At 41.6% G+C, this 19459-nt stretch overlaps 1 protein-coding gene across 4 annotated transcripts in view; it reads left to right on the top strand.

The window, feature by feature from the left end:
• LOC147888243 (uncharacterized) overlaps positions 1–19238 on the top strand; it is a 159664-nt gene extending 140426 nt beyond the window's left edge. For 3 of the 4 annotated variants that reach the window (XM_087393777.1, XM_087393778.1, XM_087393779.1), the window contains exons 8-14: positions 2151–2196; positions 2337–2446; positions 2663–2770; positions 7557–7616; positions 7743–7804; positions 17701–18025; positions 18303–19238. In XM_087393777.1, the coding sequence (XP_087249903.1) occupies positions 2151–2196; positions 2337–2446; positions 2663–2770; positions 7557–7616; positions 7743–7804; positions 17701–18025; positions 18303–18563 (972 nt within the window). In that variant the 3' untranslated portion in view covers positions 18564–19238. The remainder of the gene's footprint in view (positions 1–2150; positions 2197–2336; positions 2447–2662; positions 2771–7556; positions 7617–7742; positions 7805–17700; positions 18026–18302) is intronic. The other variant, XM_087393780.1, reaches the window with a different exon arrangement.
• The last annotated feature ends 221 nt before the right edge of the window (positions 19239–19459 follow it).

Consider the following 19459-nt stretch of genomic DNA (forward strand, 5'->3'; position numbering starts at 1 on the left):
AAGAATGGAGGATGAACTTCTATTGTTCCGCAATCACAGCCTCTCCTTTGGTTGACCTACGGCTAGGCTCCGAGAGACACAGTTGCAACCTGTCTCCTGGTGGGAGAAATATGGCAACTGTACTCCTACTTTGGTAAGAGTCTAAGAGACAAGTTCCAATGCCACTAGTTGGAGCTTAGTCGTTAAGTAATTTGAAGTTTTATCTACTACAAATATGTTTAAAGTTATCAAGTTCCTGATACTTATCTCGGCTTAATTGGCTTATGGCAGAAACGCCTTGCTATACGTGTTCTCTCACAGGACTGCAATTCCGGTCCTTGTGAGAGGAACTGGAGCACTTGGGCCCTCTTTCACACAAAGAAGAGGAACAGATTGAGCACGGCTCAATTGGAGCGGTTGGTGTTTTGTCATTGCAACCTCCGTCTCCTTGAGTTCACCATCGGCTGCCCCGAACCTCGCCAAGTGAATGTAGACAAGGTGGACGTGGAGAAGATGAAGGCCATACCAGATATCCCACGGGAGGAGCTGGACATATACACCATGTTGTATGAGGAGCTGTCAGCACCAACACACCACACACGATCATACACTCAACCATATGGAGATGGTGCTAGTACTTCAGTTGCACCCGATGGTCCTGATCCTGATGTTGATGATTCTTCTTCAGACAGTGACACAGATGCCTCAAGCTTATTTGAGGACGCAGAGGATGACGATGACGAGGAGTCCATGGATGATGCAGATGATCAGTAGTCCTGCTGCTTTTTTTTATATCATCCATGGGTGCTTTTATTTTGAGTCTTGCATGACTCATGAGTCATGAGTCATGATCATGAAATTTGTGGATCATGAATCATGATCATCTATGGAGTCTGGACATTGAATACTTTCAAGTTTCAAGTTTCAAGTTTCAACTTGTGTGCTAAGTTTAAACTTTAAAGTACTTCAAACTTCTAAATTTCAGATTCTTGTAATGCCAAACTTGTTAGTCATGACTCATGATACATTTTGATTTCAGATTATTGAAGCATCATTCAAGAATTTAGATATCATAGAGGCATGAATCATGAATGATGCATTGATGCTTGAAGGCTGAAGCTTCAGCCTTCAAGTATAGATAATTGTAATTTGTATTATGTATGATTTGCACTCTATTGATAATTATATTATGTATAAAAAATAAATTTTTATACATAAATTGTATCATATTGCCGTTTCTTCCGTTTCCGTTTCGGCGGGGCCCGGAAACTCCGTTTTTTCCGTTTCCGTTTCTTCCGTTTCCGTTTCGGCTGGTAACTATGGTGAAGAGACAATGAAAGTGGCCTCAGACCTCATAGTACATTGGGCATGTTCTCCTTTTGCTCGATCTCTTGTCGATCACACAAGGTATAGGTGCGCCTCTCGTTGGATACTGCCTTAGCTCGCCTACTCTCAATGCAGAGTCAATGTGAGGAAAGGCCAAAATGTCAATGAATGTGGGAGGTGAATATACCTAGAGCATCAATAAAGCCCTCCTTGGAGATGCACAAGCATCTGAGAGAGAGAGAGAGAGAGATGATTTTTTATTCATGTCCATTGGAGATCCAACAGTATCTATGAGAGAACCCATGGGACCCGTCTCGATACAATGTAAAAAGAGTCTCCTCAAGGAGAGGGGTCAGGAGTCTATGAGTTCCTGACGACAGGTAAAAAGACGAGTGACAAAAGATCCCAATGTTGCCTGAGAGGCAGTGAAGAGAACTGATGTCAACTGAGCGGAGTCCCCCAGTATCTGCTGGTAGTCCTCCCTGATATGTGCATATCGGGGGCACTGTAGAGCTACATGTGCCTCCGTCTCAATTGTCTGCATGTCCATTGGAGATCCAACAGTATCTATGGGACAGATTGAATAATCCACGAGTAATGCTAATAATAGCTCTGAGAATAACTGTTGCATGCTCTAGGACTGTCTATGAGACTACTTGTTTGGCCAGCCCGTATGCCAAATATGATCCTAAATGTTTGGTTGGTTGACCAAAAAGGTTTTGTAGGTTTGCGTGTGCGCGTGCACACATTATATATATATATATATATATATATATATATAGAGAGAGAGAGAGAGAGAGAGAGAGAGAGAGAGAGAGAGAGGTGCTTATTTTGGTTTTGTATAGGTTCGTACGGTTGTTCCTGCGTGTGATTCATTTGCAGAAGATTGTGGTAAGTTTTTTGAAAGAAAAGTTTCTGACCTTTTGCCTATTTTTCTACCATTCTCAAGTATAAGCGTATGTTTCTTTTGGAGACCTGTGAACTTTGAATTTCTTTTGTTAATTTAGTAGCTAATATTGTTTAATCAACAGCTCGCATACTACGAGCATTACGTATTGCTGCAAGGCTTGGGTTTAAGTTTTCGAGGGAGACTGCTCGTGCCATTCAGTCACACTCAGAATCCATAAGATTCTTGAACGAGGTTTCCTTGCTTTTGAACTTTCTGTTAATAGATATTTGGTAGAAGTCGCTCTTGAATGCTACGCATTGATTGCTTTTATATTTACAAAGTCTGCGTAAGCTCAAACATTTGAGTCTATAAGGATTCAAAAGAAGCTCATTGACCATTAAGTAACTTGTGCATTTTAGGCATTGACTAGCTATGTTATTTATTGCTCATTGGATTGCATATGTGTAGGAAAGGTTAAGGATGGAAGCAAATTACATGCTAAGCTATGGATCAGCTGAAGCCTCTGTTCGTTTACTTTGGAGATTTGGTTTACTTGAGATTCTTTTACCACCACAGGTTAATTTATTGTAATTTGATATCTATGGTCATGGTTTTATGCTTGTAGAGTTGCGTATTGTATTTATCATCTATCTCAATTTGCAAAGTATGGAAGGAATTGCCATAGGAATTCATATTGTCTTAGTTGTCTTGTGATTAAGTTTCAAAAGAGAAAAGAGTCAGGGGTCTATGCTATTCTTTTGAACTCTTGTGCCATTGTTGTGGTCTATGCCATTGTTACAGTGTTTGATCAAGTTTAGTGCTTTGGAAGAATTATTTTAGGAAGGATAAGGAACTGAGTTCTTGACATATCCCGAACTAAGCAAAGGTTGCGAGTAGCTAGCTCTAGGGTTACGGGTGACTCTAGAAGGCAAGGCTATCAGCATAGGATGGAAGGAGCTTGGACTAAGAACAATGACATTCCTATAGAATAGATGTCAATGGGTTAAAACTCATTCATGATATTGCAGATGTGGCCTAAGGCAATATATTGACATGAAGGCTTGGGCTATGGGCATTAACTGATCCGTGTGTAGATGTGGATCTTCACCATAGGCATGGCAACTAGTGGGTTATAAATCGATTAATGACCATGTTAGGTTTCTTATGAGGCCATTATATTCTTCATCCATGGCATGTTGCCATTCTGGAATTTGCATTGCGTCTTGGAATGATGTGGGTTCTTTTATTTTCATGATTTAATCCATAAATGCAAAATTAAGTTTGTATGTCCATCTTTGTGGCTCTTTCTTTTCTGTGGATGATCTTCTTAGTTGTGCATTGGAAGACTTTAGAATATTCATGACTGTGATTGTTGCAAGATGCACAATTTCTTGCAATTTTTACTTTTATTTGCTGGATTTAGTCATAGTGGACTGAACGCTTTTTGAGTGTGTTGATAAAGTAATGTTTTTAATGACTTGAAGATGGTACTGAAACTAATTATGGGCTGACTAAAGTACGACCTGTCTCATTAATAATCGCATTTCTGAAAAGAATGAGCTTTCTTTTAACTAGATCCCAATAATCTGTATGCTTTCCATTCATCAATGTATCCTATGAAAATACATTCAATGTTGGGGAGTTGATCTAGAATGTCTGCATACGCAAGAGACCTCTCAAATGATCAATTGTAGGCTTTACACCTGCAGGCTTCTTCAGGAGTGATGTTATGCAAGATTGCAATTGGACTCCAGTTCATTAAATAAACTAGAGTTCCACATGCTTTTGCCTAATAAGAACATGGAGTTTTATTTTCATCCATCATGCATCTAGCCAATTCTGCTAATGACTTTGTTCTTTCTTTCTCCAACTCTGTTTTGCTAAGGAGAATATCCGCGAGTAAACTAACGTTTGTTTCCATGATGTTTGTAGAACTAATGGAACTCATTGGAGTAGTACTCTTCTCCATTACGATCTTTATGTATTTTTCACTTTACTTTTCTATCAAAGCTTCGAATTCTATGAATGCATTAAGTGCTTTCTAGAGTAATTATTGATGAACATAAAGCTTTGCTCAAGGATAGATTTAAGGTATTACCCCAAATATCAAAATGGATGATCTGAAGTACATGAGTCTCTTGTGGTTTTCATTCATACCTAATGAAGTAATCTAAAAAAAGAAAAGAAAAAGGTACATCAGTGTTCCTAGACTATGAAATGGAAAAGATTGATGGTGTTGCCTTTCCATGCAACATGATTTTTTGAAAGTATGCTTGCAAAAGGCCTTGAACCATGTTTGTTTACTCGAGTAAAACCAAGCTTTTGAAATTGAAGTGTCTAAACCACTTGTGCCATAGTGTGCTCAAGTAAGCATCATGATTCTGATGAGAATATGTGCGCTTAAGTAAGCGTAAGCCTCATGATTCTGATGAGAATATGTCAAAGCTCTTTGAATAGCCACATATGGAGAAAGTTTAAACATTCTTAATTTTTGCATCTTTTGCAATAATTCTTTTTTCCCTTTTTGCTTTCTTGTTCGGAATTTTAAAAACCATTCTTCTTCATGAGACATATAATTGCTTTCTCCTGAATGAAACTACCAAATACTTTTAGCATTGTGCAAATGCTTTTGGCATTTTGAATATTAGGAAATAAGAACTTGATGTTGAACTTTGTTGTCTTGGAATCTGGGCAAATTCGACAGAATATTTCTGATTTTGTTGATGGTGGTGGTGTTGATTTTCGTTTGTATTGTACAGTCCATTAACAATATCCCTTCGTTTGTCTCTGCATTTGGGTTCCCAATAGCCTAGAATGCCTAAAAAATTCCAAGTACCTATAAAAGTACCATGTTGGTTATATGCGTGGTTTGTGGATTTTTTAAAATATGTGGGAGTATATGTCTATGTACCGCTATTCACTTACATTTGGGGCTATACATTGGTAAAAGCCATAGCACTAAGCATCCATGTGATAAAACTGGAGTTTTTATGGTAAAACATCTTTTCAATTTGGCGCACACGGTTTATGAACATAGAGCCACCGTGAATAGATACTTCTGCCTAAGTGTTCAGCTAAATAACCCTTTTGTGGTTTCAAAAAAAGCTTAATAGCAATGTTACCTGTATGATTTATAGTGTGTTTTTCGTTATAATCGATGTCTCAGAAGTCAAATTCACCTAGTTACAAAACATGAAATCCATTACTAAGAGAAAACTTGGGCTTGCAGACATGCAAGTGACATAATGGACAACAAAATCAGGCCCGTCTAGATGTTTGGAACACCATGGATGACTGTCTAAGTTGAATAAAGATGGAATCTTGAAAACAAGACACAATCGATGACTGTCTAAGTTGAATAAAGATGGAATCTTGAAAACAAGACACAATCTGACATTCAGGGCACACTAAATAAAATCTGGAATCAATAAATGCTGGAAATATCATGGGTGGCAGTCTAGTTGTGTTAAACAAAAGGTTGTGACAAAGTCTGCACATGCATCCTCTACCATATAATGCCATGGCATCAAAAGACCCAAAAAATTATGACAGCATTTTTTTTTTTTGTCAGCAATCAATGCATTTACTTTTTTTGTACCTTTTTCATCAATGGTGATTTTGATCAGCTTGGTCAACCCCAACCAGTCAGTGACCTAGTTGACTTTATGAAGGGGAAATCATATACAGGGTAGCCCTCCTCATTCTCACTCCATCTGGTCTGCATCCATGGGAGTTCATTGGAGGGTCCTCCACCTTGCAAGTACTTACAAAGGATAGCACTCTGTCCTCGACCACGGACATGAGATAATTGCGAGCAGAATAAAGCAGCCATCAGAAGTCCCATCAAGCAGCCCATTGGCTCTTTGGGAACATGTGTTTAGGCTTGTACTGTCCCCATTGTACTTAAATTGGTAATAGGAAAATAAATGCTAGTAGGAAATATTTCCCCTCTGGTTCTATGATTAATGCTATACTTTTGCATTAGCACAAGCGGATTTTAGTTCTCGCGTTCCATAAAGTTTGACAGCAAGATGCAAGTTGGGATTTAAGAAGCCACAGGGACATAGTGTGTATAAATTCAGCATTCCATAAATGTTTGAAATGTCATGGATGACGGTCTAGTTGAATAAACCAGAATTTCGGGAATAAGATGCGGTATACTTGGAGGCATCGAGGGGACAAAATAACAAACCACCATGCTTTAAAAGCAACCTAGACATGGAGTACAGATTACTTTTATACACAATATTAACAGACGAGAATGACCTAGAACATTTAGGGAGCATTGAGGGATATAACCTTTAGAAAGTTCCTTCCATGCTTGCAGTTGTCTCCTCACCCCTCTCTTTTTTTGAATTCCTCAAACGGGGACAACATAAAGCAAATCTTCTCAGCACTGACTTCTTTTGTTCTAAGTCTAACCCAAATGAAAAAGCTTTGCTAACTTTCTTCATGGGTGGTTACTAATCTGATAGTCTTTCTCTAAGATCTATGCTGCTCCACCTTTGATGGATCAACATCTTCTCATAGCTAACCTTGAGTACATTGCTAGAGGTGTGTATGTTGAGTGGCGTTGGTGAATATTTACTATTTCTATGGTTTGGTGCCATGTGGCAGCAATGTTGCTGATCCAAAAGGTAGGCTTTGGACATGTCCACTTCTGGCCAAGCAAGAAGGGCATTCCCTAGCAAGGGCATCTGTAGACTGCAATGGGAAGCTATTGGCATTAGGTATTCCCATTGATTTACTTTATTAGCATTTTCTTCGCCATTTTCCCTCCAGCCCTTCACGGCCTTTACTATTTGTAATATGGGATTCCCATGTCATGTGGTTTTCTTCTACTTGATGAGTTTGGGCGGTGTTCTTAGATTCATTTAGATAATGCATAAAGCATCCCCATCATATTTGCTACAATTTGACGTGAAAGAATTTGTATGTCTATGCACTAAAGAAACAAAAAATGCTTGGAAGGTTTTAACGTTACTAGCATTCTAAGGTCTTGTCTATCGATGCCTTCAGTAGCATCAGCTCTTTGGAAGCTTGAAGTCATACTACCTTTCTCTATCTGCGGGCCATGAGAGTGAATCGTTTATGAGGGCACCCCTCATTTCCCATCCTGTAGAGCTTGGCTTCTCTTGTACTTTTCATCTCAAGATAGCTCCATCATGCATCGCAACGACTCATAATATATCATTGGGAGCATGTGTTGTACAAATTAAGCGAGAAGTTTACCCTTTTGAATTGTTTTCATTTGTGTATGTTGTATATGGGGTAGAAGAGTGAGCCAGAAAATAAAGTAGAAAGGCAAGAGGTTTGAGTGGCCTTATAATCTGTTTTGACTCACGGTTGATCTTCAATGTAGGCAGCATATTTGGCAGCTCAAGGTTTCAAAAGACTAGACAAGGGCTCAAACATGTTACTGGTGTGATTTCTAATTTAATAGAACCATTCATTCTTACTCAATCTTTTGTAATTAGAGTTTGAGCTTGCTGGTAGATAGCTGTCTTATGTGATGCAGTTTCTAATCTGATATCCCTGATATTTCCAGGCTTTACTAGCGAATCTTGACAGATTGCTCACCCCAGCCAGACCGTGCCATTGTTTATTATGGTAGGTTTATTATGCTACGTCAAAAGGTTCTCTCACAATATTGAAGTAATTATGTTTTACTGGTTTTCTCGATAGGATATTGGAGGCATAACTCTTTATTATGGCATCCATAGTTTTTCATCTATATTTAGTTGGTATTATCCAATGTTGTAGTAATGTGCATCTTAGAAGGTGACATTCATTACAGTACGAGATTTAAATACTTGTGCATTTCCCTAAGAAATGTTCACATCCTTGCTTTGTAAGCATTTTCAGTTTTTGATTGGAACTTTAAGCTTTGTTCGGATCATGTGAGCCAATCGCTCATGTGAAGTGCACATTTTCTAACTTGACAACTTTACAAGAATTGAATGTTGGGCCTTTTTCAAATTTTGATTTATATTGTATGTGTAATCACGTTGTATATTTGGAATAATCGAGGTAAATTGTGATTTAGTCTATTCTCATAGTGGTTGTATGAAGGAGAAAGGATGGCTTGATTACTAGGGATTGTAAGACTTCAAGAAACCTAGAAGGGAGACCTATCTGGACAGGCGATATTTACTTCACTCATTGTATAGTTTGGTTTGCTATGACATTCTTTCGAACCCGTATGTTGCATGAACTCTGAGGTGTATACTTGCTCCCCCTCCCTCTACCTCACTCTCTATCATGGCCTCTATTCTTTTCTTCCTTTCTTTCTTAATAGAGTCTCGCACTGCCTCAAGTCTTTATGTCCTCTCTCTCACATACACCTTGAAGGATCTCACGCGGACTTTAATACAATCATATCATATTCTCTCTCTCTCTCTCTCTCTCTCTCTCTCTCTCTCATGAGCCTACCATACACACTTTCCCATATACCAGCCGATCCACACGCCCTCCACTGCTCGGCTCAGCTCCTTGCAATAGTTGGTATGATAACGAGTGTAAGGCTTGAGGCCGATAACTACAACTCGAAACCAAGCACCATCTCACGGGCGAAGCAGAGACGATATGGGAGTACCCCTGTATGGTTTGCTAGAAGAAGTAGGCCTTCATTCGCCGCAATGAGGAGTTATGAAAACATTTTGTTTAGTACAACTCTAAAGACTACTTGTAGAGATTCCTGAAACGACGGAGCCCCATCCCCCCTCACGGACACCAAAGTTTGGCCCTCCTATGCACGTAGCATGCACCTGATCTCCCACACATACCACACCCCACGTCTTGCACACTATTGACAGCCGGTGGTGTCAAGCAAGCAACCATGAAGCTTCATAACGGCCGAGCAAAAGATTCGAGGGGCTACGCATTGAATTCATTGCTTATGGGATAACTGCCCTAGCCTCGATCTTAGCGAAGCTCTTCAACAAAGTGGTTTGTAGAGGCTTTCCACACACCTGGACCCTCAACACCATCACTCCCAGACACAAGGCAGGAGATCCCATGAGTCCATAAAACTACATGACTATTATGATTGGACATGTCGTATCCAAGATCTATGCATCGGTACTTGATAGAGAGGTTAGCATGACCGCAAAGCTTCGAGGCTTCAAAGCAATGGGACATTCAGGGTTCTGGGTAGATCATGGGACTGTGGATCATATACTTATGGTTAGGGCGGTCATTGAGGAGGCCAAGGCACAGAGACAAAGGATCTATTGCTGGTTTGTGAATTTCCGAAAAGTTTTTGACATAGTGCCTAGAGCCCGCCTTATCAGATAGACGCCTATGGGAGCTGGGGAATGATTAGGAGATCACTTGGGCAGTTATGGCAGTTCATAAGAGAGTACCAGGTAGGGTTTGGATAGATACAGGATGGACAAATGAGATCACAAGCATCATTGAGGTCAAACAAGGTTGTCCAGTATCACCAACCTTGTTTGGGCTGTACATTGATCAGCTTGAGACTTTTATTGGGACCCTCAGAGGGCTGGTTGCTCTCTAGCTAGATCTCTACTCCAGATTCTCCTTTATGCAGATGATGTGGTCTTATTATCCTCCTCAGCTGAGAGCCTCTAGCGGCACCTGGATGCACTCCATACCTTTTGTGAGACACATGACTTGAAGATCAACCTTGGTAAAACCAACGTCATGATCTTCAACATTTCTCGGGCAGCCATGCACAGAGAGCACTTCACGATGGATGGGTTGCCTCCTACACGTACCTAGGGTTCCTATTCTCCGGCCCGATCTTCATGATGCGACCAACATTACAGACTTGATTGAGAAGGGGATATATGCCGCACTGGCCAGACTCGAGCGACAGTGTTTTCACTCTCATTTTTAGGGCCCTCGGACCAAGACTCTTCTCTTTGACTCTTTGGTCCAACCAGCAGATATGTACGAGAGCCTGTGGTGGGGACTAGACCTATCAGATATAGATTGGGCCCATGTTGAGAGACTTTAGGTTCTGATGCTTTTCACAGATGATTTGCAGTAAGCCTTCAGTCCCGTATCAGATAGTTTTGGCTGAGTTCTGGGCATCCCCACTATAGCTTGATGCAGCATTTCAAGTGATCATATATTTATACGGCATTAGATAGTAGGGATCCCACACCATAGGGTGACGCAGGCTTCCTTGGTTGGCCCTATCCTCTTTCATGGCACTTGGCGGCAGAGGGTGATCAGAGGGTACGCACATACATGCAGATGGTTTGAGAGCGTGGGATTGCATACTGATAGGCTACCTTCCTTCAAGTATAGTGTTGAGGCTCCCTCTATCCCCACCTATCACAAGGTGAGCGAGGTCAGCCGAGAGGATCTCTTGTAGTTACACACATTTAAGACTTCGTTGGCACCTCGTGAGCTTCCTATGAAGCTCAATTTTACGGGGACCACTGCATACGGATCTGTGCTGAGGGCTTCGTCGATCCACCAGAGTATACAGAGATCCACCTTCCTCACTCCTTGAGGATATCTATAAGGCTGTTCCAAATCTCGTCACATTGGGTCCGTAGTGGGTCCGTATTGAGAGTGGTCAGGCAGAGGGTATGTCAGAGAGGGCCGCATCTGCACTTTATGTGGTTCTAGGGAGATCGAGTCAAAGGAGCATTTTGCATTCAGATGCCCTGTGTACTACAAGAGTTGAGGTTACTACTATTGCCTTTTAGAGATGGTCTTGGTTTTCTATCCAGCTTCCTATCCTACCTAGACCAAAGATGCATGGCGGCCTTCATCCACAAGCTGTCCGACATAGGGAGCGGTTGCTCAGAGCACATAGAGGGGACCGTGACACACAACCAGTCCCCACTCAGAGCACGACCCCTGAGATTTTCCAGCTAGACAATACCGATCAGTAGGACATACGGAGACGGCAACCTCGAGGATCCAAGCCAGAGCTAGAGACATGCCAGACCCACAAGCACACAGAGGTGCATATCACATTAGGGAACCTCCCTTCCCCGTTCACCAGACTAAGGGACCGACCTACAGGAGTGACAGTAGCACTCGTTTGTTGTAGGGCTATAGCTTGGAGACCACAGCGAGCCACACATGTTGATAGTCCCCAGTGACCTATCATAGGCTATATGGCACCACAACAGCCTCGTACATCAACGCCGCCGTCCTAGAGTTGATGCTCCTACTTGTTTCCACTCCAAGAGCCCAAAGATCTCTCACTCTGTACTAATGTTGTTATGTTTCAAGACTTTGGGTTCCTTTTGTACTCACCATGGGTGTTGATGCCCGCCTAGTGCCTCCGCACTTAGCTCATTGTATTTGTTTCTCTATTAGTCTCATAGACCCTTTCGGTCTTCCGAAGACTTTTAATAAAAGTTATTGTCCTCTGTGTGTGTGTGTGTGTGTGTGTAGAGAGAGGTGTGCAGCCATTTATTCTGGTTCCTCTACTGTTTGCACAGGACAGATTACTGGACTGGAATTTGACTTCCTTACCTCCTGCTACGCATACGCTTTCAATGCATAATCTGACCTCCTCGAAGGTCTACAGATTTCTTCTCCCACCGCCATGGATTGACAAGCATGCCAACACTCTTTGGAACTTGGATAGGCCTTTATCTTGGTGGCAATCACGACTCATGAAAATCTGGAAAGCCAAATTGCCATTAAAACAAAGGCTTTTCTTTTGGAGATGTATAGTGGGAGCTTTTTCCATTGGGGTGAAATTGGCAGCACGTCGCATTGCTCCCTCTTCCTGCCCCCGTTGCTCTCATCACCGTGAGACAGTTCCTCACCTCTTATGGTCTTGCCCACACTCTCGCCTATTGATCACTCATGTTTCCCATTTGCTGCGGCTTCGGTTTCCCTCTATCCGATTTGGGAAACTCTTCTGGATGTTTGGATGCCTCTCATCTCAGATGTCTCCATTCCTCCTCTTCTTTCACTGGACTCGCTTTTGGGTACTATGGACCATTTGGACACAGAGACTGCATTCCAGGATGGGTGTTGCAGTTTCCTCAGACATATTTTTTCTTCAGAATGTCTCTCAAGCAATCCTTATATGATAGTTTTGCTACAAGGGACTTGGATGCTACTAGCCTTGAAGTGTTCCCTCACTGTTTTTGAGTTCTTTCATTGGGCTCTCCTTTGGAGTCTAATGTCATGTACATTGATTTTATGTTAATATAGTCATCTGCTTTCACCAAAAAAGCATGTGTGTGGTGGCTATGGAGAGCTCGTCTGCTCCTCCCTCCTTGCCCGTGCCCCTGCCCCTGCCATCCTCCGTACCCTGTCCGTACAGCCCTGCATCTTCCCCGCCTTCATCCGTACAGCTTCCGTACAATTTCGTACTTCTGTCCTTTTTGCCCGTACATACCCTGTACCAGCTTGTCTCGTCCTTGCAGGCCCCTTTGCAGATTCCGTCGTCTATGCCTGCTGTCCGTACCCTATCTGCAGGAGCCCGTGCCCTGCTTGCAGCCATCTGTACTTGCAACGCCGTCCTTGCTGTCCGTACCTGTACCGCCTTCCGTACAGCTTCAGTCCTCTAATCTTCTGCAGTCCGTACTCTGTCAATCGTCTTCTCTACATGTTTTCCTGCAGTCCGTACCTATTCCGCTTTCAACTGGTACTCTTCAGTCACCCTCCACTTCTATTTTGTCCTCTTTGCCTCTTCTCTTTTCTTCCCCTACCCTTTCTAGCCCCCTTTCTCCTATGCTCCATTATGCCCAGAAGAAGAAAAGAGATTTTGTCTCCCCGTTCATCTCGGAAGGGGTGAAGGCTGCCAAAGTTGACTCTTCTGCCTTTCCCTCTTCCTCGCTTCAACAAGATTTGCTCCGTCAACTCTATGCTGATTCGGTGACTTCGACTTCAGCTACTGGAATTCCCTTGAGATGAACTCTTTCCCCTCAACCTTTGCTTCAGAGTATTCGCCAGGAACAACAACTTGGTGTTTGCTTATACTTTATGGGAAGAGTTATGTCAGTTGCTAGTTTGCAAGCTTGGGCTTCAGCCGCGGTGGGTGTTGGGAAGATTACCTCTTTCTTTTTCATGGGAAAGGGGTTTTACTTTGCTCATTGTGCTTCTGTGGATACCGTTTTCCATTTGCTTACCTTGGGTGGAGTTCATGGGGCAGGTCACTTTGCAGTTGTTATGCCCTGGGATCCTCTTTTTGATGCAGCCCGCTCCCTCCTCCACTTCTGTCATGTTTGGATTACTCTCAAGGATTTGCCAGTTCTGCTTCTTAAGCATGTTCCTTCTCTTGCAGCTCTGCGGGGCCGTGTCCTTTTCATTCCTAAACAAGACTTTCTGGTCACAAGCAAAGATATTCGGATATGTGTTCTTTGGGATATGGAGCAGCTCATACCTTCATGTGTGGAACTGGATTTTGGATTTTCTCATCCTCTCCGGATTCCTCTTCGTTTTGCCTCCTTTCCCAATGCTTGCTATAGATGTCGCCAACTTGGTCATTTTGCCAGAGCATGCCCTTCTTATTCTTGGCCAGCTCCTGCTCTGAAGACTTATGCTCCTCCTGTACCGGTTCGTGCGGTTCCTATTTCTTCTTCCAGTACACAGGAAGGCCGACATTTTTTCAAACTTGCTAAGGTCTGGAGGAAAGTTCAGGAGGCTAAGTTGGTTCAAGATTCAAATCCTTTTGTTGTTTTATCTGTTCCGGATCCACTACCTGCAGTGTCAGATTGTCAGGTTCTTTGTGATCCAGTTTTTGTTGCTACTTCGACGTCTGAAGTTCTGTCAGATTCTTCTTCACTGCTGCAAAATTCTGCTGTTATGCATGAAGTGGAAGAAAATCTATAGTCTCCTTCAGCTCCAGATATTGTTATTCTGGATGTAGATATTTCCTTTTCTGTGGAGTTTCATGTTCCTTCCCCTGAGAAGCTTGTTGATATGCTGGCCTCCTTATAGAGTCTCTCAATCTCATATCCTGATTTGCCTTTTTCCTTGGAGTCTTTTCATCCCTGGTTGCAGCAGGTTTTTGATCCTGTGGTTTAGAAGTTTTGGCTACCCGCTTATCTTAAGAAGAATCACAAGGGCAAAAAACAACTATGTTTTATTGATGGCGTTGTCACTCCATTGCATCAGTTTTTACAAGGCAATAGTTTGAAAATGGATGATGTTTTGTTGGAGTCTCCTCCAACTGATATGTAAATTTTTACTTGGTTGCCTCATGAGATTTTCTCTCTGAGGTTTTACTTGTAAATTTTCTCTTTGTACTTATTGGTGGGTTTTCACCTCTTTTTGAGGTTTCCCACACAGAAATAAAAGATTTTACCCCAAAAAAAAAAATGTGTGTGTGTGTCTTGTTATTTTACATCAAACTCACAATTCGCTACTTCCCATCTTGTGGATTGGTATCAAATCTCTTTTTGTTGCTCTTTACCTGCTTCTTTTCATCTTAATGTTTCATGTTCAGCTCAAATCATGCCATTTGGGGTCATACCATTGAGCTCTAGTATTGAGGAGTCCACAACGTTTTTGTTTGTCACCATAGTGAGTAGTCGTAGCACACCACCTTTTTTGTTCATCATGTATCGAATCTCAACATATTTGGAGGGATCATTTCCATTTGTCAATAACATCTACTCTGGAATTGCATGGAACTTTGTATGCGTTGGCCTCCCTCCCATAAAAAGTGTGCTTGAACTTGATGTGTTGATGCACTCAATGTCTCTAAAGAAAACCTGCATACTCTTGTTTGCGCCAGAGAAGCCGGTGTCATGTCATACATCACGCCTTGTGCCTCCATCTCATGTGGCCATGGTAGCAAGTAGGAACCTTGGCTCGGGAGGAAATGGGATCAAGGGATGAAGAGGAGAGTAGGAGGAGAGAGGGAAAAGGGGGAGAGGGTTGAGATGTGAAGCTAAAGAAACTAGCTTTTCCAAGTTCAACAGCCAGCCCGGGCTAAAAGAAGCAAAGGGAGAGAGATGTAGGTAGTATTTTGGGTGCTAATAGTGGCTGAGAGGCAATGAAAGGAGAGGAGAGGAGCAAGCTGGAGCTTGAAACAACATACGAAAAGCAATGGTGGCAATTTCTAGGCACAGGAATCCCTAGACGTTTCAACTAGAAGTGACGCGTTTGGTTCACAGCTCATCGCATTTTAACCTAGCAAAATGCATTTCAAGCTCCAATTCAGTTTGACTCGAACCATGAAGTCAGTTTTTACTTGTCTATTTTCGTGGTGCTGTTCAATGTCACATTTGTCCAGCATAGTAGATTTTTGTAGAAGATTTTTTTAAAATATTTTGACTTTTAGTTAATTTGAAGGCCTCCTAGGCAATGAGCCTTGCAACCAAGAAGCATGATCATTGTTGAGAGTTGTGTTTGTTGGAAAATCAGAGAATATGACGAATTATTCTTCTCACAACTCAGAAATAATCACTCTCATAAAATATAACATGAAATATGAGACCCAAGAGATGGTGACACAAAAAACACTTGTATTTCTACATCAAAACACGTGTAAATGGACTGGACAGCTGCTCATCCACACCAGGCTTGTTGCAGCATTACAAGACTCATGAAAATGATGAAAGACTCACTACAAAGCTCACCACGAGATTATTAAGGCCATGACATGCTAGTGCAATTCTTACATACTATGAAGTGTCTCTACACACGGCTGAAGGGCTTGAGCCCTGTCGACTCAAGAATCAGCCCATAGAACTCCCAAAGGATGCCAATAACTCTCATGGAGCCTCGCAAGTGCACCACCTGCTAACTGCCCAGAGAAATGAACAGAATCCAGGGTGATCATAAGCCATGTTATTGGCTGCATGGCCACCCATCGTGTGGCAATCGTCATGTGCTCTCAAAACTTTGCATACCATATCACACCCCCCTACAAGGTTTACACCAATATACCATAGGAAAGCCAACATTCCCCCCTTAAACCAAGTAGGGGGGAAGAAAGACAACAAGACAAAAGACCTCTGTATCAGCAGCCACACAGGATCAATCTAGAAAACCAAACATAAGACAATGTCACCACCCAACAAAGGGGAAAACCCAACCACCAAAATGTGTCTTTAATCTCAAACAGAATTTTAGAAAGCATACTCGTCTTCAAGGTTGACGACAGGTATCTTTGACTATTCGAATCCAATGAAGTTTTCTCCTTGAGCTTCCTCCACAATACACGCCTGGATTCTTGCTTCTAACAAGTAGGCAGCTTATGTTAGAGGTGAGTTTGGGCATGTTTCTGGAGTCATCTAGATATATATTAGTCTAATAAAAAGTCATACCATTGAGATCTTGTTGTTGTCCTAGTTAATGAAATGTTTAGGGGTGTGAAATATTAATGTGTTGATAGCCTGTGTAAAGTGTGTGAAATATTAATCTGATCACTTTCATTGATGTCTAGGTGAAATTGGAGTGCATTTAACAGAGTGCAAAACTTCATTTCAATCGAGCATAGTTTAACGAGAATGATGTAAGACTAAATCAGCAATTCCCTCAAGTAAACTACATGAGACACTCTTGGCATCCTTCAATGTATGGTGAACTACATGAGACACTCATGGCATCCTTTAATGTCACTCATCATAGTTAGATCTAAAGGATGGGAAGCAGAGTATTCCACCAATCTGATTTTCAAGCAACTTTACACGTTCTTGCAGTTGGGGCCATTTATTAGTTACGGCTTCCAATAAATAATCCTTGACCTCTATTATGGTTAACTCAATGTGATCCCAAGTCCCCTTTCTAATGATTTAAAGATGCTTGAGCACTCTCAAGAAGACGTTTCCAACACAAGGAGTCACTAGTATGTTAAATGATTAGTCTCATAGAAAGATTTTGTTTGGAAAATTTAATACAACTTACTAATTAACCATACATAAACAGTATCGGGTTTCGGGTCACCAGTTCGTATTGGATCTTATAGCACAAAAATTATCTATCTGATCTGGCTCTAGATCAGGCAGCTAGAGTTAGTTGTCTAATAGTTTTGAGTAACTTTTTTGTGAGATAGCATGTTGCATTTTATGGAATATTAGGGTAAAGGAGTAGTGTTAAAGGCTTGTAGGAAGGATCGATGCTCAACTTCACAAAGCCCTATTAAGTACCAGCTCTATTGTAAATAAATGTATCAAGGTGCACTGCTCAATCTGGATACTGGTGTAGTGGAGCCAGCAATCACCTGATAAGAGAACCAAGAAAACTAGCAAAATGTCCTATTGAGCCACCCATATGGTTAATCTGTTTGGGTCCTGCACTTGATGGAGATAAAAGCAGAGACCTAGTGGTTGACTGAGAGAATTAGTAAAGCCTTCCATGCGTTGGATATGGAGTAAGCAGCAACATGCGTAGGCCAAACACGGGCAGTGACTCCAAGAATCCTGGGAGCCGTTAAGTGTTGGGAGGATTGAACACACGTCTTTAATATTTGTCATTGGTGAGGAGTGTAGGTGTGGCAAGTCTGGGAAGTATTGCATGGAGTTGGTTTGCTTCCTTTAATTGTAATATAGCTCAGCCGAAGCTGGTTGGATAAGCATCTACTCATTCTAATCACTGTGTTGTTGCAGGATTAACCTTTTAGCATTGCACCTTGCCCTCGTGGATCACCCACAGAGTCCAGTGGTGGTTTCTGCTTTAGCAATGGCAGTACGTGGGAACATGAGTTTAGTTAAGGCTGTACGGAAAGCTTCAAAACTTCATAAAAAAATTGGGGATACAGTCCAAATCTTCCCTGAAATTGATGTTGACTGTTCGCACATGACTTTGGCCACGATCAAAGAGAAAGTCTTGCAGTTGCGTGATAGTTCTGTTCTTTCTTTACACCTCATGAATAATCCGTCATATGTCTCAACTGCTATGTGGAAGTACCAAGGGGCACCATCTTCTGATTTGGTAAAGCTTGTTCCTACTTTATCTGACACAAGGTTTTCTGAAATATAGCTCGATTTTTTAAAGGTTGCTGAGTATAAGCCTGGGCATTCCATCGGTCTAATTTAAGACACTCGTACAAGTGCACATGAATAATTTATTAGTTTGTATGGCAGTCTGTATTGCCTTTTGGATTGCGTTCAAAGTGTGATATCCAGATAGTAGGAGCATGATATTTTGATGTAATTATCAGGGAGGAAAAGTATTTATTTTCTCTAACCATACGAATTCCATGCTGCAGATAATAGTAACAAAGCAAATGTTGTACAGGGGTGAAGAGTTGTTTTGCATGATGGATGATTATTCAGCACAGATTGACACCTCTATTAAAAGTGAAACCAAGAAAAACTCTTTACGGGGCACTGGGGAAGTAAGAAAGAGAAGCATTGACAATGCAGCTCTACAGCAAGGTTTATCAAGCGAGGTTACTTTTATTTTTAGTCACATTGTCATGTCTACACTCTATCCCCTTGCTAGAGAGAGAGAGAAAGAATCTAACTAGCACTATCACAGCACCCTCTGTGCTGGTTTTGCAAAGTGATACACCCTCTGTGCTGGCTTCAGAAATGCTGATCTCTGCGAAAGATTCTAAGATAAATTGCATGCTGGGCATCTTCTATCAGAACAAAGGCATCTTTAGCAAAATGCTACCATGGTGCTACAGAAACTGCAGATTTTTAGGCGGTTGTGATTTTACAACTCGAGCTGTGAGGAAGCCTCACACCAATTTTGGGAAAAGCTAGGACAGGGCAGAGGGCCACAAGCCGGTCATTAACTTCTTTCGAGCATAAGATCTCTTTCCTTCCCTGAAATCACTCAAGGCATGAATGATGTTCTAGATCCCGCTTGTCTTTCTCAGCCAGAATCCTACTTCGATGCAATGATTCCTCTGAGAACCTATTTCTTGAAGATACGAGGCAGGACCATATGAGGAAAAGCATAGTCAACAGGTCCTGCTATCGGCATCCACTGTACTTTTCTGCCAATGCATTAGTTGGAAAAGTAGTTTCCTCTTGCAGTATTGGAATGCATATGTATGACAGTACTCACCTTAATTCATTGTTCCTGTGTATCACCTTCTGTTAGAAGGCATGCCAGTTTGCACTTATTGTACACATACCCTTATGATTGACAATATCCATTTAAAAGACTCTTGCACGCTAAACCTTGTACTCAATGAGCACCCAAATTGATGAAAGTAGCAATTAAGAGTATTAGAGGTATTACATTCACTATATTCTTACACAAGGCATTTGGAATAAATAGTCTAGTACAAGTTGCATGCTAACTTTTAGATGTAATCCTTTAACTTTCATGCACGTTTTAAAATATTATAAGTGCTTTCTGACATAGAAGATGTCCCATCTATTGATAGAGATTGCATGCTTAGGGAAACTC

This window comes from Dipteris shenzhenensis, chromosome 22, assembly GCF_047967505.1.
Source record: "Dipteris shenzhenensis isolate YYH24624 ecotype China chromosome 22, Dip_SZ_1.0, whole genome shotgun sequence".
Classification (NCBI taxonomy): Eukaryota; Viridiplantae; Streptophyta; class Polypodiopsida; order Gleicheniales; family Dipteridaceae; genus Dipteris; species Dipteris shenzhenensis.